General features: G+C 40.0%; 1 protein-coding gene and 1 long non-coding RNA gene across 4 annotated transcripts in view; one reads left to right on the top strand and one right to left on the bottom strand.

Moving 5' to 3' along the window:
* The window catches only part of LOC136424105 (uncharacterized), a 32,451-nt gene extending 31,146 nt beyond the window's left edge, over positions 1 to 1,305 (bottom strand). The window contains exon 1 of the long non-coding RNA XR_010753819.1: positions 1,194 to 1,305. This is a non-coding gene — a long non-coding RNA (uncharacterized lncRNA). The remainder of the gene's footprint in view (positions 1 to 1,193) is intronic.
* Positions 1,119 to 20,433, top strand: LOC136424082 (PR domain zinc finger protein 14-like). Of its 3 annotated transcripts, none has more exons than XM_066412504.1 (12): positions 1,119 to 1,343; positions 10,203 to 10,741; positions 11,009 to 11,120; positions 11,328 to 11,402; positions 11,755 to 11,915; positions 12,559 to 12,720; positions 13,262 to 13,376; positions 13,840 to 13,921; positions 14,297 to 14,452; positions 14,841 to 14,930; positions 16,483 to 16,676; positions 17,447 to 20,433. In XM_066412504.1, exons 2-12 carry the CDS (start codon positions 10,229 to 10,231, stop codon positions 17,650 to 17,652), a joined length of 1,866 nt encoding a protein of 621 aa, XP_066268601.1. In that variant the 5' UTR covers positions 1,119 to 1,343; positions 10,203 to 10,228; the 3' UTR covers positions 17,653 to 20,433. The 3 variants fall into 3 exon arrangements, with proteins under 3 accessions (XP_066268601.1, XP_066268602.1, XP_066268600.1); XM_066412505.1 differs by lacking the exon at positions 1,119 to 1,343 and adding an exon at positions 7,798 to 7,953 and having other exon boundaries at positions 11,334 to 11,402; XM_066412503.1 differs by lacking the exon at positions 1,119 to 1,343 and adding an exon at positions 7,802 to 7,953.
* Positions 20,434 to 22,101: the final 1,668 nt, after the last annotated feature.

Here is a 22,101-nt window from a genome sequence, read left to right as displayed (position 1 = left end):
ATTTTGCAAGTCTTTCATTTGTAGAAATGTGACGAAGAAAAAGTCGATCTACTCTAGATTTAAGGACAACGAAATAATTTTAGATATCTGTTCCATTTGTTAGCTTTGTACTTTCGACCAGTGACAAAAAGTTGCCTATAGAATTACCAAGGGGAAAAAACGAAAGATAACAGCTTTTTATCAGAGATTGGTCATATGGTGATATTGTCATTATAAAACAAATCCGTCCAGCGTAAAAGAACAGAGATCTTTGTTACATGCGTCACGCGTATGATGCTCGAATTCAAAAGAAGTTCTTTGCTTTGTTTCAAGTCAAAAATGAAACCGATATTGATGCTTAAAATCAGAAGCCAATGCCATCCCCAAAAAGTGGCCACGGAGGCAAAATTAGAGGTAAGCCCAAATGCATGAAATGGGTAGAGCTAATACCATTATGTGATGAAATCGGCCCATGCCTATTTACCATGTGAAAGCCATGTTCGTTAGCACCTCATCTTAAAGCAGACCCCGAAAAACCACTTTCCCTAGCTGCCGGGGCATTACTTTTCCTATGCAAATCACTTTCACTCGGGCTAATTTTTCGCCCCACTTTGGTTTCCCGATTGTTTCTTATATTGCCTGTGCGATGGTTGAAACCCGGACGCGTCCGATGAACGGTAAGGAATTGTTAGTATCGTGTCCATTTAGGTTTCGTCCCTCGTGGATCGTTCACCGGGACGCTAATTACAAGCGCTCGGCGCGGGAATGCGCCAGGCGGGGAGTCAATTTGCGGGCGGGCGCGGTGACCGATGGCCGGGGCGTGATGAGGGAGGTTAATAGCCAGTAATCAACGCACTCTGACCTCAACCAATCAGTGACCGCTTCGGAACCCGTAGTACACCTTTCTTTCCGGAAGAATCCATTTGGTGGTTAATTGTCTAACTATACAAAGATTTTACTTAAAGCCTTTAATATCAATAAGTGTTTGATATACTTATTTGCAAATACTCGGTTTGCACATGAAAACTATTGTTTAACATCCTAACTTGTAGTTGATACTTTGTTTAAGTCTTGAAACAAGGACGTTTCACCCTTTTATGGTGTCAAATTGGTATCTTCCAATTGACGGCCCCGTGTCCCAAGTCAGGGGTCTCCCAAATAGGTCAGGAGAGTAAGGCCAGGGTCCTAATGCCACAACATGGTAAACCACTGACCTGACCTCACGCGAAATCACCGGGTGCTCCTCGCCAGGTAGTCGGTTCTGGGTCGCAGGTCCGCCCGAAGAGACAGGTGCACTCCCATCGGTGTCATCATCGGGAAGCGAACTTCGAGCGACTATCTAGTGATTTCCTACATAGAATAAGGTAAGGAAAATATACATTCCTTTATCATTTTTGTTTTATATCACATATGTTTACGGTGTTTTCTGGGAGGCAAAAAACAAACATAGTTTCGGTCGGTAAAGTAGGGTGCAGAGGTACGGAAAAGTAGCCATAAAAATTAACGTCCCAATTAATGAGAGTGTTGCCCATTTGGATTATCCGGAAGCATTTTCACGAGTCAACGGTGTAAATGTTAAACGCTAAGGTACAAACAACAAAGAGATAGAGGGAGCGTCGGTAGCTAAATCGTCCGACCACCAAGAAATTTTATTGACTGCGACTGCAAGCAATTCACCGAGGTAATTTCGCCCCATTGCCCCCGCACATTCAACACCACCGATCACTGACTGAATTGACCTCGGGGGCTTGAACCTTGCGACCCCGCTAAATAGCCAACAACTGTTCGGTGCCGCTTTTAAACTTGTTACCACGTTAGCGCCGCCCAGAGAAATTAATCACCACTAACGCTGCGGTCTGCGTTGCGTTTTCGGGTCCGCGGTGCGTTTTCGGGCAACTCATCGTTTCATTTGTGTTCAAGAAAATGAGCAAAATACAGCCGATCGCAGGTGAAAAATCGGCCTTTTTGAAAAGGTCAGATGTAATAAATTACGAAGGATTTGATCTAAATGTCCAAGGATGGGGTTAAATTAGCCGTGATAGCGGTTTCATGCGCGGCTCCAAAATGTGGCTTATTTATCCCGTTCGTGTACATAAGCGGTGCAATTGCAGCCGCAAAATGAAAATGTACGCACCTTGCTTTGATAACGGCTATGCAGATGCCAAGTATTGTACATTATGATTATCAGAATGGAGTGGACACTCGCTCATTTCTGTGAGAGGGCACGCGCGGAAAATAAAGTTCGTCCCAGCGGGAAGGCTCCGAAGGCCCGTTTGTGGACACTTTCACTCTTTAATAGACCCACAACGATGGCTAAAGTAAACATCGCGTCGCCTAGGCGGTTCCGAACGCCCGGGCCGAATCGTGTTATTTTATCATATTCCACGGTCCGAGTCTCTGTGGAACAGAAATAAGGATTAGCTCTCCGCTTCATCAGTTTATTCCTTCACGCTCGGACGCGCTGTCGTTTCTGTGGCCATTTTTCGATCGGGGTTAAAGTCTCTCTGCGGTCGTTTTTTGCGTGGCGCTTCCATCATTTTCGATTTAGTTGGGCTCGGATGTTCTCTCTTTATTTCACACTCCGTGCCTTGTCTATTGAGTCGCTCGGCTCTCTATACCAAAGAAATAAGATAATTATCCTCATCAACATAAAACCATATGCATAATATAATTACACGTTTACGTGTCTTTTCCTTAGTTGCTACTTTTTTTATTAATTTAAAAAGCGTATTGGAGTGTTCTTGGATTATACATGACGATTTTTTAAACCATTGTTTGAAAACGTTAACAGATTCAAAGACTTGTACCTCGCTGAAAAGAAGAATGAAAACAATATCACCATTACATAATCCATTTTAGAAGCTGGCTTCAAGATTTTAACGGTGCTATATATCTCAGTGACATCGAAAAGAAAGAAAAATGGCGATTTTGAATCAAGCTAAGACACGGACTCTAAGCGGGGCGGGGTTTGTTTGTCACCGCGTGTTGTTGTCTTGTTCCTCGCCTCTGTGTTACAAATCTAGCTGAACGTCATATGTAAATCGTACCACCTCAATCAATTGTCTCCATTGTACATGTAGTAGAAATAATTAACAATGACAGAAGGGAAAAAGAACACAGCCCACCAAAAAGGGCATACATGTGTATATGTACAAAAGCGCACAGGCAATGTGGCGTATTTGTTGGCCTTTTTGAAAACAAAGTTAGTCACTTTCTGTTCGAAGTCAACATCTGCACTCAGAGGCACGGGAAAATCGTAACCAGTATCCAGCCATTTTCGCGGCCCTCTTTTAGCGTGGAAATGCCCACTGGATTGACCACTCGCTCATTGTTACCAGCTTAACCACTCTTCTGAAATTCGAGACTATTGCTGTACCTTCCTTCTGTTGTATCCGTTAAAATCCTATCTCTTGGCGGTAACAGACTCGACGAGTACATGCACGAGTGGATTGTGTACTATGTGTTGTCAGATCAGCTATCTACTGCTGCATTTATATATAAATACACGTATTAGGTACCCATTTCAGTGTGCTGTCTATTAAAGCTTTTTCGGACATATATTCGATTTATCAAGGAAATCAACTATATTTCTAAACTGAAGATTATGCTATAGACAACGCACCCGTACAAATAATTGTCCGTTCCTACCGCTATATACTTGTCTGTTGCCATGTATACAGAGGTAACAGTTACTCAAGCAACTGGATAGATTTTGGATGGACTTTCATCGAGGTATTTTGAAACATTTGTTGTCAGAAAATTGAATTTGGTCTTTCTACGTTTGAGTATGGAATGTATATGAATTTGCCGTCTCCAAGTAAGCAAAAATATGAAACAGGCACTGCACGAAATGGCCTCGTATCCCGGCGTATACGTACAGGGATTCCTCCGGAAATATTCCATATCCCGTTGCGGATTTAGCGTATCCGTTAAAACTAACGGATACGCTAAATCCGCACCGGGATATGGAATATTTCCGGAGGAATCCCTGTACGTATACGCCGGGATACGAGGCCATTTCGTGCAGTGAGGTGAGCGTTGAAAGCTCACTCGAAAATACGAAAAAAATAAAGCAACGAAAAAATTCGATACTAAATTCAAAACTATCAAAACATCTCGACGAATGCTAGGGAAATCTCCGAGTTGTACCAAATTTCCCACCCATTCTTTTCTGCCAAATTGGACCCGCTCAAGAATATCATGATACCGTCTTCGTAGAATATCGTATATTTGTTGGTACGCTTCAAAATTCCCGTAACATACACTTTGCAAGAAGTCGCTACAGTTTTTTGGGAACAGAAAATGGACCAAATAGACCAACAGAACAGTCGCAGGACTAGCTTTCTTCCTTTAGACAGTCATGGGAGGCTTTTTGATAAGACTGTATTGCATTGTGGTCATCTATTCTTTCTCAAGTTCTGTACTATCAAAAAAAATCATATAAAAGTAGAGAACAAACCGTCACTGATTCAAAGTATGGAGGCATACAGACGACATTGTTTTCGAACCCATATCCGTTGCCATAAACAGCCAGTTACGTACATTTCCAACTCCGTAAAGGATTGTCTTTTTGTGTTAAGAGTATGCTATGCTTGACAACTCTAAGTCTTTCTAGCGAGCTTATTACAACGCCATGAATGCGAGGAAAACTGTGTGAAAGATATCATATGGCGAAAGAAACATACACGTTTTGCGTAGACATATTTTCCATGATTTAGCTGAGGCTCATCCGAAGTATGTTTATTCTATTCAGTACAGTGAAATTATTAAAGTTCGACCACTGATAGTTCTGAAGACAAAAGAGTATTACCCAATTTCTAAGACTATGAAAAGAAAACTAGCCTGGGTGCCATCCTATTTCTACCGGGGCTCCTACATTTTAGGGTAGCGAATGTAGGAGCCCCGGTAGAAATAGGATGGCACCCAGGCTTAAGAAAACAGTCAGAGAAAAGGACCTTATGTCAAGACATTCATGAGCAAAAGAAACCATATAACGAACACGTCGTGCTGTTATGCTAATTTCACTGATCCAGTCAATTATTCTACCATGGGCAGTAATTAACACGTTCTTCTGTCAGGTTCCCTTTTCTTGAAGAACACGCCTGTCTCCTAAACTCTAATGCCATTGTCTCTTTCTCGAGAAGAAACCGTAGAATAATAGCTAAGACACAATGGCAACCGTGGTAAGATGTACGACAATTATCACCTCTATTCACCCATCTAACTCTATTATCACATTGGTGTACTGTCTTTATAATTATCACCACGGGGTTTTTGTTTCACTTTGTAATGCAACTTGTACTTTTTGTGTCTGTTTTTGTGTGTGGTCGTCTTTTTGAAGATCGTCCTTGGTGACAGATGGGTCAATTGATAGAGAAGCGTCGAGGTACGATGATATTCAAAACAGGATCAGTCGATATCTTTATTCGATGAATAAAGACCCCTCATCCTAACTGTTGTCATCTAATATAAACGCTTTTGACACCAATGGTACTAAAATACAACAGTTCTTAGTTGTATTCAACAAAAATAATGTATCATTTAACGAACATAAACGTTTCTACAACATATAATACTAGTACACGACTTCATCGGGACTATATTCTCAGAAAAAAAATGTGGTGTAGACCATCTACACCAAAAAACACTGGAACTAAATCTATTTCTCGTTTTTAATTATGCTGGGCGGATATACTAAGAGCACATTTCTTATAAAAAACAGGAATATTACAGTAAGTCTGTGATATAAGTGAAAGTTTATTGCAAGTTCTTGCCCGAAGTACAGTACAGTAAAAGGACGGACAGCCAATGGGGAATACTATAGCATGTGACTACTCTAGTCTAACTACGGACATTAAATTCTAACTATACAATAAGTACAATATAAAGTGTATATGCAGTCAACCAAACCCTCTAGCGCTGTGCAAACAAGATACATTGTCTTCTAACATACAATATGTATAGTATATAGTATACATGTAGTCAACCAAACCCTCTAGTGCTGTACAAATAAGATTAATTGTTTCTAACCAGTCCATTGAATTTTTCTTGTTTTTTTCCACCTGGGGGTGGGGCTCTACATCCCGTGGGGTCTGGGGTTATACCGGAGTTAATTGGTTTTACAGAAGTTCAGATTGACGTCATTTATCACGCCATCTCACAGACAGACATTGATAGATGTGATGCTTTGGCGGCAATTTGCATATTCAGGAAAACATCATATACGTCTTAGATTTGATTTATCTATTAGGCTGAATCAAACCGTACAGCCAGGACTGCCCAACTAGCGAAAGCTAGCTATTACAAAGGGTTGATCCTCGTAACTGAACAATACATTATATAGTTATGTATCAGTAGATGCTAACCTTTGTGCCTTGTACAATTGTTGTTAAATACAATTATTATTATTATTACAAAATAAAGTACAAGTAGTTATGAGGTACATCATGTAACGGCGCTTATCAAGTATAAGACTTACAAGGTATTCTATGTAGTTTCGAGGTTGGTTATACGGGTCATGCAAAGCGAAGACGTTCCGAGTTATTAACCTAACGTAACAGGCGTAGATAATAAATGTGAGGAAAAACAACTTAACAAACAAAGCTACACGCATCTTGTAGTTCTTGTTCAATTGTAGTTTCTCAACTATGCGAATAAGGTTAACATTTGTCCTTTAATCACTTCCTGTCACTCTACGGTGAATGTGACTAGTATATTGAAGAAAAAAGGATAACAGGAAACACAAACAGACAAAACAAAAACAATGCCTCCCCAGGAATTAGTCGCCTCTTCCATTGACCCCATGACCTGAACTTTCATGTCGGATTTACGACTGGCTCTACTACCTCTGACCACTTCCTGTCACTTCTTTGTGTTCCTCTTCTGATTCATTGACTTCCTGTCATGATTCACTGACTTCCTGTCACTCTGCTGAAAGTTTATTCGAATGATAAAACTCAATGACTTTAATGAAATAACCCATTTTTCCATTTCGTTTCCAAGTAAAGCTTATCTGAAAACTACCTCCTTCATACAAGACCACTAAAAACAAAAATAGCCTTAAGCGGAAAAAGGTATCACTTTCCAATGGCTGTAACCCATATGTAAGACGTTAATTGGTAACATTAGATGTTATGTACAGCGGACTGAAAACCGGTTCTGCATGGGCCGACGGACCCTAAAAAAAAGATTTGTCAAATAATCTGAGTAACCTTATATGAAAAAAAAGTCAACCTGAATCGGAAGACGTATGAATTGGAAACTTCTTGTCCCTGTACTTGTCTTAACTGCTCTTAAATCAGATAGAGGGGAACTCTTGTAGAAAGATACCCATTCATGCCTAGGGCGTAAGGCAAAGAGTACCATGTCACAGTTGGTGTGCCTTTTCTTTTGAAAAATAAAATTGTTCTACAGAACTTTACCATAGAAATTAACGTGTTTTAGACAATGTCTCTAATTGTCGGATATACTGAGTCCGCCGTCAGTGACCTTTGACCGCCAGATATTCTCTGTCAAGTTGTCTTTTCATAGCAACCATGATTTGTCTTGAGAATTGTATTTCTACTTTTTCGCAGGCTACTCGTTAATAACTTAATTATAAAAGTATGGATCCTATGCACCTTTAATGGAGAACATGGCGACTGTGCTGGTACTTTTTATTCAAGTACAGCACAGTTTGCCTAGTGTGCATGACTGTTAAAACCATCAAAAACAATACGGTTGGATGGTTGATAGAAAGTCTCTCTCTATAGACCAGTAGGGTAGGTTGGTGTTTGTTGGGGGCGTGGCCTAAGACAACTTTCACAAAGGCTTCTCGGTAAACATCATTCTTTTTTACTAACAGACAACATTGAAGACATGCGTTGACATTCACGGGAAAACATTTCAATACCGATACTTGAAGCAATACGTCGTTGTCTTCGAGTGTATGAGGAGGTTTTGAGACGCTGTTCTAAGGAGGTATCCACTTTCTAGGTATGTTTGCTAGTACTTTAACCTTTTCGTTTCATAGCATGTCTTACGTGCTGTAGCAATGTTCGGCACACTACAAGTAGACATATACAAAGATTCCACGAAAAGAGATTTGGTACTGAGTCTAGTTTGCTTGACTTCTTTTCAGTTACCCTTATTTTTTCCAAGACGTTAAAAAAACTGCATGTGTGTATTTGTGTGCTCCAAAAACGATGACCTGGTTAAGACAACTGCAAGTAATCACAACATTTTATGGCCTTGAAACTTAGAGACAGTTCGACTTGCTCAGTCTAGCTTTCTATTAGAAACATAGACAGGAAAGCTTCTTGACATAGAATTTGGTTGGGGTGAAGATTTTGGTGTATAGCTATTCTCAGTCGAACACCTAGTTTATGCACAACTTTCTTTGTACTGCCATAGTTTTCGACAAACTCATTTCATTACATATCAAAGGGGCGGGGTATTGAAATATCATCTCATATCAGCTCAAGCAATGTCGTCTGCTGTTGGAAAAATCGTTTCTAATGTACAGTACAGTGTAAAAGTATTGCTCATTCGATTTCCAATTACAATTAACTTTCTATTTCATTCTCGAGTGTTGATAATTAATTCAAAACACAGTGTCTTAAAATGCCACCAAACTCTTAAAGTATATTTTGGAGGAATTAATTTGAACACTGCCTTTCTTGTAGGAAATGTTAAGTATGGTATAGTAGTGATGTCATGCTTTACATTTTGCAGTGTATGTTTTGAAGTTTCTGTTCCATTTTTTTGGTCTGGAATTAGAGGTGTTCATAATTATTTACGCAGGATGAAGACAAGGAATGTAGTCCGCCACCACGGATAATTAACACGGAGGTCTCTCACTTGTCTGAGAGGTCAGAGGTTAATCTCTGTGTTACAGACATCTGTGTCTTAACACTTAGGCCTAGAGAAAAATATTGTGTTTCCGATATTGAGAAAAATTGAATCGGTAGAAAGGTATTCTCTTTGTTTTTTTCTTTTAGAAATTTAGCAAAAATGACCGAACCAATACAGTTTAACAATGTAAAACTGAAATGTATCCGGACACTGGTAGTGAAATCACTAAAAAGATACATTTTGAGCCACAGTGTCACGTTATTAACGTCAAATTACATAGAGTTCGGTATGAGAACACGCTCACATATGTGCTTAGACTTTTATCTTAGTTTGGGGTAGGGGTATCAGCAGACCCAGTATGATGTTCTAGGCGGGCTGGATCGTAAGAGGGCCCGGCGGTTGTTGAGAGGGAGCCGGCAACCGGGTTTTAATCTCCAAGCAGATCTTCACGGTGCTAAAATCGTACAAGCTAGCCAGAGAAGCTCCAGTCAGTCAGGGAAGTTGTCAGTCAAAGTCGGTTGCAATAAAGACTCCTTCTGCCAGTTGGATACGGTCTTTGCAACCGTTGGATCTGCTTGGAGATTAACCGGGTTTGGCTAGCCAACATAAAAGCCTCAAACTTCGCCTCATAGATGATAACCACTTTATCTATTCATATTGTACAAGCACTGGTATGTGGAGCGATACAAATACATAAAGTCCCGTAAAAGCATACAGTTAGCTATGCACATTGTGATGGTCCGCTTATAAAGGCTTAGCTGGAGTTTCTACAACCTTTTAAAGGTAATACAGATATTCATTTGTGAGTTACACTAGTCTGACCCGCTAAGTTATCCTTTGTGACATGACAAGGGGGCATGCCCACTTGGCGCCAGGAGGGATAAGAGTGTGAATTGCATTGATGAATAAGTAGTAAGTAGATCACAAGTAATAGTATACCAGTATTACCTCAATAATCTATAGGTCGGGTCATCGTCATATTGAATATCATAGTTTAAAGATTATTTGCAAAAGACTCGTTGTAGTGATAGATTTATTGATGGATTACGCCTTTGTGTGATAACGTAACGACATACATATTTAAGTATAATATGAAGAATTTGTTATAGCTAGCAGTTCCTTTATATAATTGTATTTTTGTACATTTAGAAGTCATGAAGTAATAGAGGTATTTGTCTCAATAATTTGTTAGAAATTTCAAATATCTAGTGTCTTTGCACAATTGACTTCAATTTGCTGGGACAGCATTCCTGTCCTTAACCACGTTCTACGAATTTGCATGGTTTACAGTTTATCTTTTATCTCTATTAGCTAGGAATGAGGCGGTAATATAAGAAACAAATTCATCAGTACTATTTTCTGAAAAGTTCTTTTCTCGTTTTTTGACACAGAGGTAAAGAGAGCACAGTGTTGAAAAATGGCGCTAGAACTGACTACCAAATCGAGATCAACACAAGATGGCCGCGTCAACGGAGGGATCCGGGAAACCACCCGAGAGGTCGAAATGAAGCTGTCTTCCTCACCGGAGATGGTTTCCACAACAAGCAACACCGCCTCCAATATGGCCGCCACCTACTCCAACATGGCCGCCTCCTTGAAGAGTGCTCTGGCGAGACCGGTCCTGTCCACGAGTAACCAAACTCCGCCTAGAGGGTACCCCATGAATGTACAACCGCGGCTGTATGGAATTCACAAGTCTTTAGCTTCTATGGGGCTCTTCAACGGGATGAAGTTAGAGAAACCACAGGACGCCGTGCGGCCCACCAAGGACACCATGATGCCGCCCATCCCTGTTCCGCTCCCAGCACACATCCCGCTGGAGACCCGAATGTTGATGGAGGCCCGGATGAGAAGAGAGTTGGGTCTGACGTCACCGATTCCCATGACCCCCCGCGGTCCGGCACCCAACATATCTCTCCAGTTTTCACAGGTGCGCATGAAAACTTTGTGTCCATAGAAATGTAAACTGAGATCGAGATCTGTGACATTTGTCACTTTGACCTCATACAACGTAAGATAACTTGATAATTCAACAGTCCTTTATTCACAGTAAACTTACTCGTTATGTCAAACACACACACACACACACACACACACACACTCACACACACAGAGAGCAATTTTGAGTATTGTTAACAGCTACAAAACTTATTTTGAAATGTTCCCAAACTTAACATTTTTTCTTTAACATTTACAGGAGGAGGTCGATGCCGTCCTGTATGGATATGTCCGTAACCAGATCAACGAAGTACTTCCGGGTCATGCCATCTCAGGCATCCGGTTCGCCGAAGCTGAGGCGGAGCTCAGGGGTATGTCTTAACCGAATATCCCTCTTCTTCCTACTGTAAAAAAAAAACAAGTTGAAAGCTTTTGATATACAATAGCCATTATGAATTTCTAACACTAAACACAAACCCAGCACCATGCAGCTTCTGTTGAAAACAGTGGTGGCCCGCATCGTCGACAGATGATGAACATCTGTCCTATGAAATCTAAAATGATTAACTTCATTTCAGAAACAGCGTTAGGAGGGATCCAAAAAGCCAAAGACAAGAGCCCTGTCAACCGAGCTATGTTGGATTTGCCGGAAGGTAGGCATTCAAAACCTAACAAACAAACAAACAAACAAACAAACAAACAAACAAACAAACAAATTCACAACTAAATGATTACAGAATCACTCATGTAGGATTTTACTAACCTTTCAATGGATTCAACAAACTATTCATACTTCGACGGCTGACATTGCTCAGAGCATTAACAGAAGTCGTCTAAATTTATGTGAACAAAGTTTTTATCATGTACATGTATGTTAAAAAAAACTGAATCTATCTGGGAAATATATGGGTACATTATCTACCAATAATTGCAAGGTCTAAGTTTATCTCCTGTAGAAACGTGTTGTCATACGTGATGTAAATATGATTTGTTTTCCTTCAATAGGACTGGGATTTTTCCAGACGCGATTCACCTCGACAAAACATTTCGGCGTGTACTGCAAACAGGCGGCCATCACGAAAGGAACTCGCTTCGGTCCGTTCGTGGGGAAGATCATCAACATCAGCGAAATCAAGACTGACGATGACAACAGCCATATGTGGGAGGTACGGAAGTTTTATAACTACATTTTTTTTTCTTTCACACAACTAAAACATCACGATAGCACACGAAACTGAGAAAAATAGAAACAAGCTCTAACCAAGGAAATAATGTTATTGCTCTAATTAAGTGGGTATCCCTTGCAAACTGACAATTATTGTCTGGGTGTAACATCCTGACTCTCAACTACAACGCCATCGGACCGGAGCCAAACCATACTTCCAATTCTCCAAGTATCCTATTACACCATTTCCGACTTAAATCCTGGCAGACGCACACCAAGACGAACAAACATACACATCAACTGATAACATTACCTCCGTGTTTACGGAGGTAACGAATGGTCTGACTTTATCGATGTAAGCTTACACATTGACGTCAACCTAGTAAACACAGAGCAACTTAAAGTCTCGTCCGCCAACTTGATCTCAGATCTTACACTAGAGATTTAACAAAAATTATGAGCCACTTGACAAACTTCACGGTACAAATCAAAACAGAAACAAGGGTGTCTTTCTCTATTGTTGCGGAACTTTCCCTACGTTGTCTGGCGTCAAGCTTGATACACTTTATGGTTCTTACCTGGGTCCATAACACTAGCAAAAGTTTTCGTCGAAGGTCAAACCTCATCCGCCATCTTGTTTTCAGATCTTCCAAGACGGCAAGCTTAGTCACATGATCGACGGGCGGGGGCCGACGGGAAACTGGATGGCGTACGTCAACTGTGCCCGGTACGCGCAGGAGCAGAACCTGATCGCCATCCAATGCGAGGGACAGATTTACTACGAGGCCTGCAAAGAAATTCCACAGGTACAACATTCAATCTGTGACATCATCCATACTAACTTTTTCGTAAAAGTGCCCCAAGCAGGTGCAGTCTGAACTGCAGCGTACATGAAATTCGTTTGGAATTTACGTCATGGTCAAAGGCAAGGATCGTATGGCGATGCAGTCTGTGACATCATCCACACTAACTTTTCGCGCGTAAAAGCGCCTCTAGCAGATGCAGTCTGAACTGCAACATACATGAAATTCGTTTGGAATTTACGTCATGGTCAAAGGCAAGGATCGTATGGCGATGCAGTCTGTGACATCATCCACGCTAACTTTTCGCGCGTAAAAGCGCCCTAGCAGGTGCAGTCTGAACTGCATGAACTTTGTTTGGAATTTTCGTCACGGTCAAGGACAATGATCAAGCCATGAAATGAGTAAAGGTTTAGATCATGATAAAAATTCAACCTTTCATATGTTATTTCCTTTATGAAAAAATGTAAATTCATTAGTGATACATAGAACTTCTTTACGTTCAATACGGTTGATAAAAACGTTATGGTTGATGGTATACTTATAGGGCGCCGAACTCCTAGTGTGGTACGGGGACTGCTACCTGCAGTTCATGGGAATTCCGGTAGCGCTGAAGGAGATGGCGGACAGCGGCGCTGGGGCGGTGGCGGAAAACGGCGAAGGTGGGCCACGAAAACAAACATATCATTATCATGATGATGAGTAATTACCTCCTGACATGATTAAAATAAGCTGTATATTTGAACGGGGATGTTCTTATAGCTGAACTAGTAGCAGCCTCAAGCTCATAGTTAAGCTCATGGTTCCATTCAATTGCTACCTAAGAGACCGCGGTTCAATCCTGGAACGTGACATATCGGTTGGGGCTGCAGCTGTCTTCCGGAAGCGATGTAAAATGGGGGTTCCGTGTTCAAGGAGGAACCTGGTACCTTAATCACTTTAAAGGGAAAGGGCTAGCAACCTCTCCCTGCAAAAAATACACCCTGCTGGCGCTACTGAAACAGCAGGGAATCACTACAGGGGTCTGAACGGGGTCTGAACGAACACATATTCGTATAAAACTTAACCATTCACTTTTGGCACCCAAATGATTTGCTAACTTTGACTTGTCTCTTTTCTACCTAGCCAAAGAAGGCTACACATGTGACCGATGTGGCAAGGTGTTTGCCTACAAGTACTACAGAGACAAGCACCTCAAATACACAAGGTTTGTAATGAACAATGTAATAACTCTTCGTCTTTTACTATTATATATGTCTTGACGGTCGTTTCCTTATGATAATGTGTAGTACATTGTCATGATTACCTTTTTGAAAACTGCCAAACCATCTAAAGCCTTCGCTTGACTTTTGACATAACGCGTATTTTCCATAGGTTGAGGACCTACAGGTATTGATCATGTGTAGACTCAGATATATGCAAAGCCTTATATGCAAACTCGAAGCCACGTATTGTGTATATTGTGTAGCAATGTTTCATGTCTACACCACATTTCTGTATTGACCCAATCTTACATAGTGGGGCTTTAAGAGATAACTACTGTTTATGCCAAGATTATAACCGTTGCTGTTGTTTATATTAGATGTGTCGATCAAGGCGACCGCAAGTTTCCGTGCCACCTCTGCACGCGCTCCTTTGAGAAGCGTGACCGCCTGAGGATCCACATTCTCCACGTTCACGAGAAACACCGCCCGCACAAGTGCTCCGTCTGCGGCAAGTGCTTCTCACAGTCATCCAGGTAGGTGGCGCTCCTGCACGGTCAGGTTTCAGATGACATTTGAGATACACGCATATCGTTGGAAGCTTGAGACGACATTTGAGATACAATCATGATAGAATGATAACTTAAGTCAGTTTAGAACATTACACATGTATGGGCAGTGAGTGTGAGAGAGAGAGAGAGAGAGAGAGAGAGAGAGAGAGAGAGAGAGAGAGAGAGAGAGAGAGAGAGAGAGAGAGAGAGAGAGAGAGAGAGAGAGAGAGAGAGAGAGAGAGAGAGAGACAAGAGAGGGAGACATCCGAGCGGTTCACACCGTACACGTGACGTTACATGTATGTCAAATTGAAAAGTAAGGATGGTGCCTTTGTGCTACAGCCTTGTGCTAACCTTTGTCTATTCCTTTCAGCTTGAACAAGCACATGCGAGTACACAGTGGAGAGAGACCCTACAAGTGCGTGTACTGCAGCAAGGCCTTCACAGCGTCAAGCATCTTACGGTACGACATTTTCAGTATTGTTCTATGCGTATATGGCCTTTTTGTCAGTCAATGCTGTTCCGTTCTCTTATGTATAGCCACGCCCGCGTCCTATTCAATCAATGTAACTTGGGGAGGCTATGCCAAACCGGGCTGAGGTTTCCACTTTTGTGGGCGTGGCTGTCAACAAATCAGAGAATCGCCTATTCCTATAGCTATTAGGTAAAGCCGATTCTCTGATTGGCTGTCAGCTGGTTATATGCCACGCTCACAAAAGTGGAAACCTCAGCACGGTTTAGCAGAGACTCCCCAAGGTATATCAAATGGGCTCTGCGTAAGAGGATGTTTTGTCTTAAAAAGAGAATTTGTACCATGATGTTATTCATATTGCGTAATACTGTAAGGCCACAGCAAGTAATTTTTATGGATGACATCAGCGCGCTCATTAATTTTCGCCTGATTTCGAAATAAAAAACAAGAAATTTCATTGCCTTCCGACGGTGGTCAACATGCCAAAAATTGGCAAATATGTCGTAAACGTTGACAGTCTAAGGTGTTTCATTGCATATGAATACCCAGTGTAGTTCCTGCCCATGATGGTATGACAAGCTGTTTTTTGCGTTTGTTCTACTTATAAATTAATTGAGCTGTATACACATCTTCAAGAACAGTTTAATGTTGACAGTCTGAGGTGTTTCATTGCATATGATATGAATACCCAGTGTAGTTCCTGGCCATGATGGTATAATAACAAGCTGTTTTCTGCATTTGTTCTAGCAAGGACATTATATAAATAATGGGGGGGGGGGTCTAGTTAATTGAACTGTATACACAAGGTGTTTCATCGCATATGAATTCCCAGTGTAGTTGCTTCAGATGATGGTACAACTCTTTTCTGCATTTGTTGTAGTTAGTCTATTGAGATGTATACACATCTACAATGACATGTTACCATTAAATCATGGAGGTTTCATATTATATATGAAACCTCATTGGTTGAATACAGGAATAAAAGATCTGTTGGTCATGATATCATATTTCGTCACCTCAATTCTTGTTTAACAAGACTTATGATCTCAAAATTTGAAAATATAGGAATCTTGTTTTTTTGGGACCGACTTGTTTTTTTTCGCCCTATCTCATTAATTTTGGAGTCTGCGGAGGATGTCATCCATAAAATTTACTTGCTGTGGCCTAATGTTGATGTAACGTTAGACGTCAATGACTATGAAATTCGATGATGGGAAATATGAACTGTTAAGAGCTGTTCATTGAATGATACATTTATGTTATTTTATGTTTTTGTAAACGTGATGGACTAATCAGACTTTGTGTTTGTGTTGATAATCATTAACGCATATATTTAATATTGTAATAGATAATGAAAATGTGGACACTGTCTGAGATGCTAATTCAGACATGACTGAGATTGGCACCATCATGTATGTTGTACAACAACAAGCAAGAAATGTTAAGTTTTGAAAGTTCTAATAAACTGTAAAAAAGAAGAAGTGAATTTTACAATCTTGTAAGAGCATACGGCTAACTGTTGTCTCTTCTTCCTTCCCAATAGGACGCATATCCGCCAGCACAGCGGAGAGAAGCCGTTCAAGTGCAAGCACTGCGGGAAGGCCTTCGCGTCGCACGCCGCGCACGACAGCCATGTGCGGCGGACTCACACCCGCGAGAAGCCGTGCGCCTGCAGCGTTTGCGGCAAGTTCTTCGCACAGCCCTTCGAGCTCAAGTTCCACATGAACACGCATACAGGTCAGTAGATGCAGTCTCTAGATTCTCCTACGCAGGCTACGAGGCTATGCTAAACTGGGCTGAGGTTTCCACTTTTGTGGGCTTGGCCTCTAACCATCTGTCAACCAATCAGAGAATAGACTTTACATAGCCAAAGCATTTCGGTGATTCTCTTATTGGCTGTAGATACAGTGCATGATTCACCTACGCAAAGCCTTGCCTGCGGTCTGTACTATACCCCTTGGGGAGGCCCTGCTAAACTGCGCTGAGGTTTCCTCTTTTGTGGGCGTGGCGTCCAACCAGCTGTCAGCCAATAGGAGAATGTACTTTACCTAAACAAGACATTCAGGCGATTCTGCTAAACCGGGCTGAGGTTTCCAGCTAAGGTGCTAGCAGACCTTGGGTTTACAGCGGAGAGTGGGGCGGGGTCGGTCTTCGGGGGACAGCGGGAGGGTGCGCCGGGAAAGCTTGGGCGCGCGCGCGTTGCTTGGTGGCTAGCCGATATACGGTGCCTGGCCCCCAGGGTAAGGTTTCCACCGCTAACCAGCTGTCACTGACTCAATCAGAGAATCGGCACCGCATTTTAAAAAACAAGGATTCTGCGTCTTTGATATTGAGTCACTTTAAATTAGTCAATGTTCATGCAAATAAAGGAATGTTCTGCAATATTGTAAAAAAAAATACATACTATCGATTTTCAGGGTTATACATGTATGCTACAATTATATCAAATACAATATGTTGGATGATGAAAATCTAATCATTTATATTCTCTATGTGAATCTTTGCAGGCGAGAAGCCATACACTTGCGAAAAGTGCGGGAAAGGTTTCTCCAACCCTTCATCACGTGACCGCCATTGCCTCCGATTGGACTGCTCCATCGAGGATGATGACGACATCAATGACGTCAACTTGTCGACCAATCAGATGACTACAAATGGCGGCGCCCCGTCTCTAGTCGGCATTCACGAACAGAAGATGGACATACAAGTGTAAATCTTGAAGAGTTTTCTTTTTTTCTAAGAATGTAACTGACAATAAGTCCATTCACGGATCCAACTGCGCATGCGTAGGTCAAATGTGAAGGCAGCTGAGACATAACAAACTGACCGACGGTGGCCAAATATATCTGTATATGTGTAAAGCATTGTCGAGACAAGAACTGTTTACAAGTCAGTGGCATTCACCTTTGACCTGCTCATGTGCAGTTGTATCCTTGAATGGGCTTATGAATACAAATATAACATTAAAAAAACAAGGCATGTGAGCCAGTGGGAAATACCTTGAATTGCTTTGGCCGAAAATTCGAAGAATCAAAAGTGGGTAGGATTTAATTGCCACAAGTAGTGGCATAGTCTTTATTAACCCTTTCTTAGTTTGGCATTATGCCGCAAGCTAATTTTGGTTCTTTTGGCGTAGTAAAGCTATTTGCCTACAGTTGACATGTTAGTACAACATGTATGTACAAATATATACAATGAAATACGTGTGAATATTCAAAGTGATTTTTTACCAGTTGTTATGTCTGTTTCGACTATGGATGCCGACGAATTCTCGGTTGTCCACTTGACGATGCGTATTTAGCAGGACTGAATTTTTTTAACCATCGAAGAAAGTTTCAATGAAACATTGTGTTTTGTACTCGCTAGCACAAAATCACGTGAGTCATTCGTGATCGCTAACACAAAATCACGTGAACCTTTCGTGATCTCTAACACAGAACCACGTGAACATTTTGTGACAAGTATATTATGATTGTTAACACAAAATTACGTGAATGATGATTTACTAAATGCGCAATTAGAGAAAGTGATCTTCCGGGATGTGTTAAAAGTGGAACACGATCGTGGAAAACAGGCAAGAGTAACTTTTATCTCTTGAATCGTTTGAAGACTGAACGTAGTACCATTTTGTGCCATTATCAAAACGCCAAAAACATCTCAGGGAATGTTTTGTAATTTCTCACGGCCATAAAATAAATCTTAGGCAACCAAAACGTCAAAGAATATTTGGGAATTTTGTTATCATAACATAAGAATCTACATAGTTACCTCTGTTGCCATTGATACTTACCTGATATTCGGGCATGGTCACATTCGTCGTGAGATCGTCGTGCGATCGCCGTATGTTCCTCGTACGATCCTCGTACGATCACCAACTCAAGAGGTAACTCTTGGGCTAGTCGTGTAAGTGTAGTACACAATTTAGCTGTTTGTCACGAAAAGGCTGTCTTACATGCTTGTCGGCAGTTGGTTTTGTAAAAAGTTGCTTGAAAAGTTTAAGACATCAAAATTGTAAGACAGTCTACGTCGAATATGACTGCGCCCTAAAAACATCTAACCATTATATCACTGAAAAATAACGTTTGCACTGAAAATCTTTCAAGTACAGCACTGAAAATTTCTGGAATAAGTGGCCATAATTGATTTCAAATCAGGATTTCATTGTATGTTATTCTGTTTCAAAAAAGATGTTCTGATATTAGTAACATATTATAAAATGGGAACTAGGCAAAAAAACTGGTTAACGCACACTGTTAATAAGAACGGTGCTACTTTAATCATTTTTTTTTTGGCCTCAAAATAATGTTTGGCTGTAATACGACTTTGACGAACGGTTAGAAAGTTGTCTATTCATGAGATATTGTAAAACTTCATTGGATTCATATGATTTTACTCAAAGAAATTTCACATTTCAATTGATAGTGAGGGACTATGGTAGAACGTCTCGTGCCCATTTAGAGAAATCTTAAAGATATATTTGGACCAACCAGTGCGCTTCATTAACAAGATCTGTGCTCTGATTGGTTACGCTATAACTGCAAACTATCACCATATATGGAACCGCTTACATCGTCATTTACTATGTACTTGGACGTTGACGCGATGTAATGATTCGGTGTAATATCGTTGTTTTTTTAGCACTATTTATACAAAATGTGAAATTCATATGAATAATGTTTATGATATTGTCTGTAAGGTATTCAGTGTTTTGGTGGAAAATATGACAATACGAGAGAAATGGTCGTTTGTACATAGAACACAATATAGGAAGATTGATATAATCCTGTGTTATTTGAGTATTTCACAAACTGTTGGACCCACAGTCGCTGGTCTGAAGTGTTACACTTGATTAGACTATGAGAGAAATGGTGATCTATGCTCTCAAGAACTGCTCGTTTACGACTGTCGTCAGTTTTTGTAGAGAGGTGGTTGGAAAACGGTTATGAAGAAGCTAGATGTGTTACAAAAAGTTTTAAGTTTGTAAACTTTAAGATAAACAAATGTCACCACCATCGCCTAGAGACTTAAAGCTGTGAATAAGGTGTTGAATTATCAAGACGAGTCAAAGTTGGATTCCCCTTTTGCCGAATGACAATCATATTGTAAAGTGTAAATCATGTACGTAATGTGATATATTGGATCGTGTATACAGTGTTGTGACAGAATCTTTTGGATCTTTCATTTATAATTTCATTCAATTCTGTTTTTGTTTCGTATGCGTTTCATTGGTTTGACTAATAACTATATTACAGATTACATTGTTTCACTGTTGGCTTAAGTGATTGACATAACTACAATGTCATATCACAAGATACAGCTGCAACAATATCACGTTCATGTTGATTTTTATATCATAGTTCTCAGCGAGAGGACTTAGTTTTGTTTGCTAAATGTGACAATCAATGAATGTAAAGGAAACGTACTTTTCAAGTGTCGATGTTTATACATGGAATGTGTACATGGAATACAAAAATAAAATGATAAAATGTTACAATGTTTTGTTCTTCCTTGCTAAGTTCATGGGAAATAGATAATGATGACTTAGGATGTTAAAGGGGAATTATTGCTATCAAGGCCTCAATATCTAATAACTGACATACAATCTTTGCACATAATTAAGCCATATCGATTTGATTAAATGATTGACATCTTTTGGGCACTCCAAAACTGATGCGAGTGGTAAAAAAAAGGTTACCTTCATTATGAAATCTAAGTGGGCAGGAAGGTTGAAGAAATAACGGAACAAATAGAACGTGAATGAATGACTTTCTTGATCTATTATTAATGCCCATATAAAACAGCTGTACCTTCATAAAAACTATACACACAACAATGTATATACATATTTATGGTAAAATAAATTCTTTATTTTCTTTCCTTCTATATATATTCCTTTCACTTTGGAAGACCTCGCTCATTAGTATTCATTTTCTGATATTGTTTTTTTTTCAATTTACGGTATATATCTGCTCATTTTGCAGTTTCTTTGTATGATTTACAGCTTGGTCGCACTTTTTTTTTTTTTTTAAACGGACAAAAGTTAGTGCGAGCGGATGTCATCCCGATATAATCCAGTCAGAGTGGCCTTAGTCGGTTCTATATCATCAATCAACAGCGCAGTCAGAAGGGAATGATTTGATAATCATACGGTTAGGTTATCAAATATGTACTTTATGACCCTGCATTACACTTTTAAAACATTAAACAGAATGGGCACTGTTTACCTCGAAATTGTCAAAAGTACGACAGTAATTTTCCACAAAAATGAAATAAAATAAGATAAAATTAAGCTTTCAATAGTTTGTTACCGGAGACTAAAAAAGGACATAAGCGTAGTAGTTTTTATTTACTATCAGAGATGGGTACTACTAGAAAGATAGATACAAGATAGATAGATACGAGATGAATAGTATAAATTATAGATAGACAGATAGATACATCAACGAGGTTTTATCATGATTGAAACATCATCGGATAAATTAAAGAAAAGGCTTGCACATGATGGCACTCGTTTTGTCTGCCAAATACAAACACACAAGAATATATCTATTATAGTAACGTTTCAAATATACGAGATTTGCTTAATATGCATTCTATGAATAAATAATTGGTGTAATTCGTGTCGACAGTATTCGGTTAATTCGAAAAAGAAAACACCAAAATGATGATTAAAACTTCCAAGATTCTCTGTAGCTCTAATTCCCAGCGGTTTAAACTTTAATTTTGTGCCTCAATCAAATAGTGATTATAATTAAGTAGCTGATTATGTTTCCCTCATTAAGGCAAGTCTCCGAGGTAAGATTCTTGCCTACCTTGGGAGTAATTTCATGGTTCCTACTTTTGAAAGTAATTCAAATTTGTCATTTCATACCTCATTGGTCCACTGAAAGTTACGGTTGAAAGGATGGTACGTCCGGTACTTCTGAACAGTGAATGGAAGAAAAAATTCTGAGTACCTCAGTAAGAGTATCAAAACAAGGACATCCAATATATTGTCCTTCACTGAGTGACGGTTGGAAAGAAGGTATGCGTATGTCTGGTACTTGTGCGAAAGTCTTCGAATATACGTTTATCTCCAGTTATTCATCATTTTAAGAGTCATCATTTTTAATTTTCATAATTTTTATGACCAAAAAATATGGTCTCATTGGAAAGTTGCAGA

The sequence above is a fragment of the Branchiostoma lanceolatum genome, chromosome 18, assembly GCF_035083965.1.
Source record: "Branchiostoma lanceolatum isolate klBraLanc5 chromosome 18, klBraLanc5.hap2, whole genome shotgun sequence".
Taxonomy (NCBI): Eukaryota; Metazoa; Chordata; class Leptocardii; order Amphioxiformes; family Branchiostomatidae; genus Branchiostoma; species Branchiostoma lanceolatum.
This window is presented reverse-complemented; position numbering and strand designations above follow the sequence as displayed.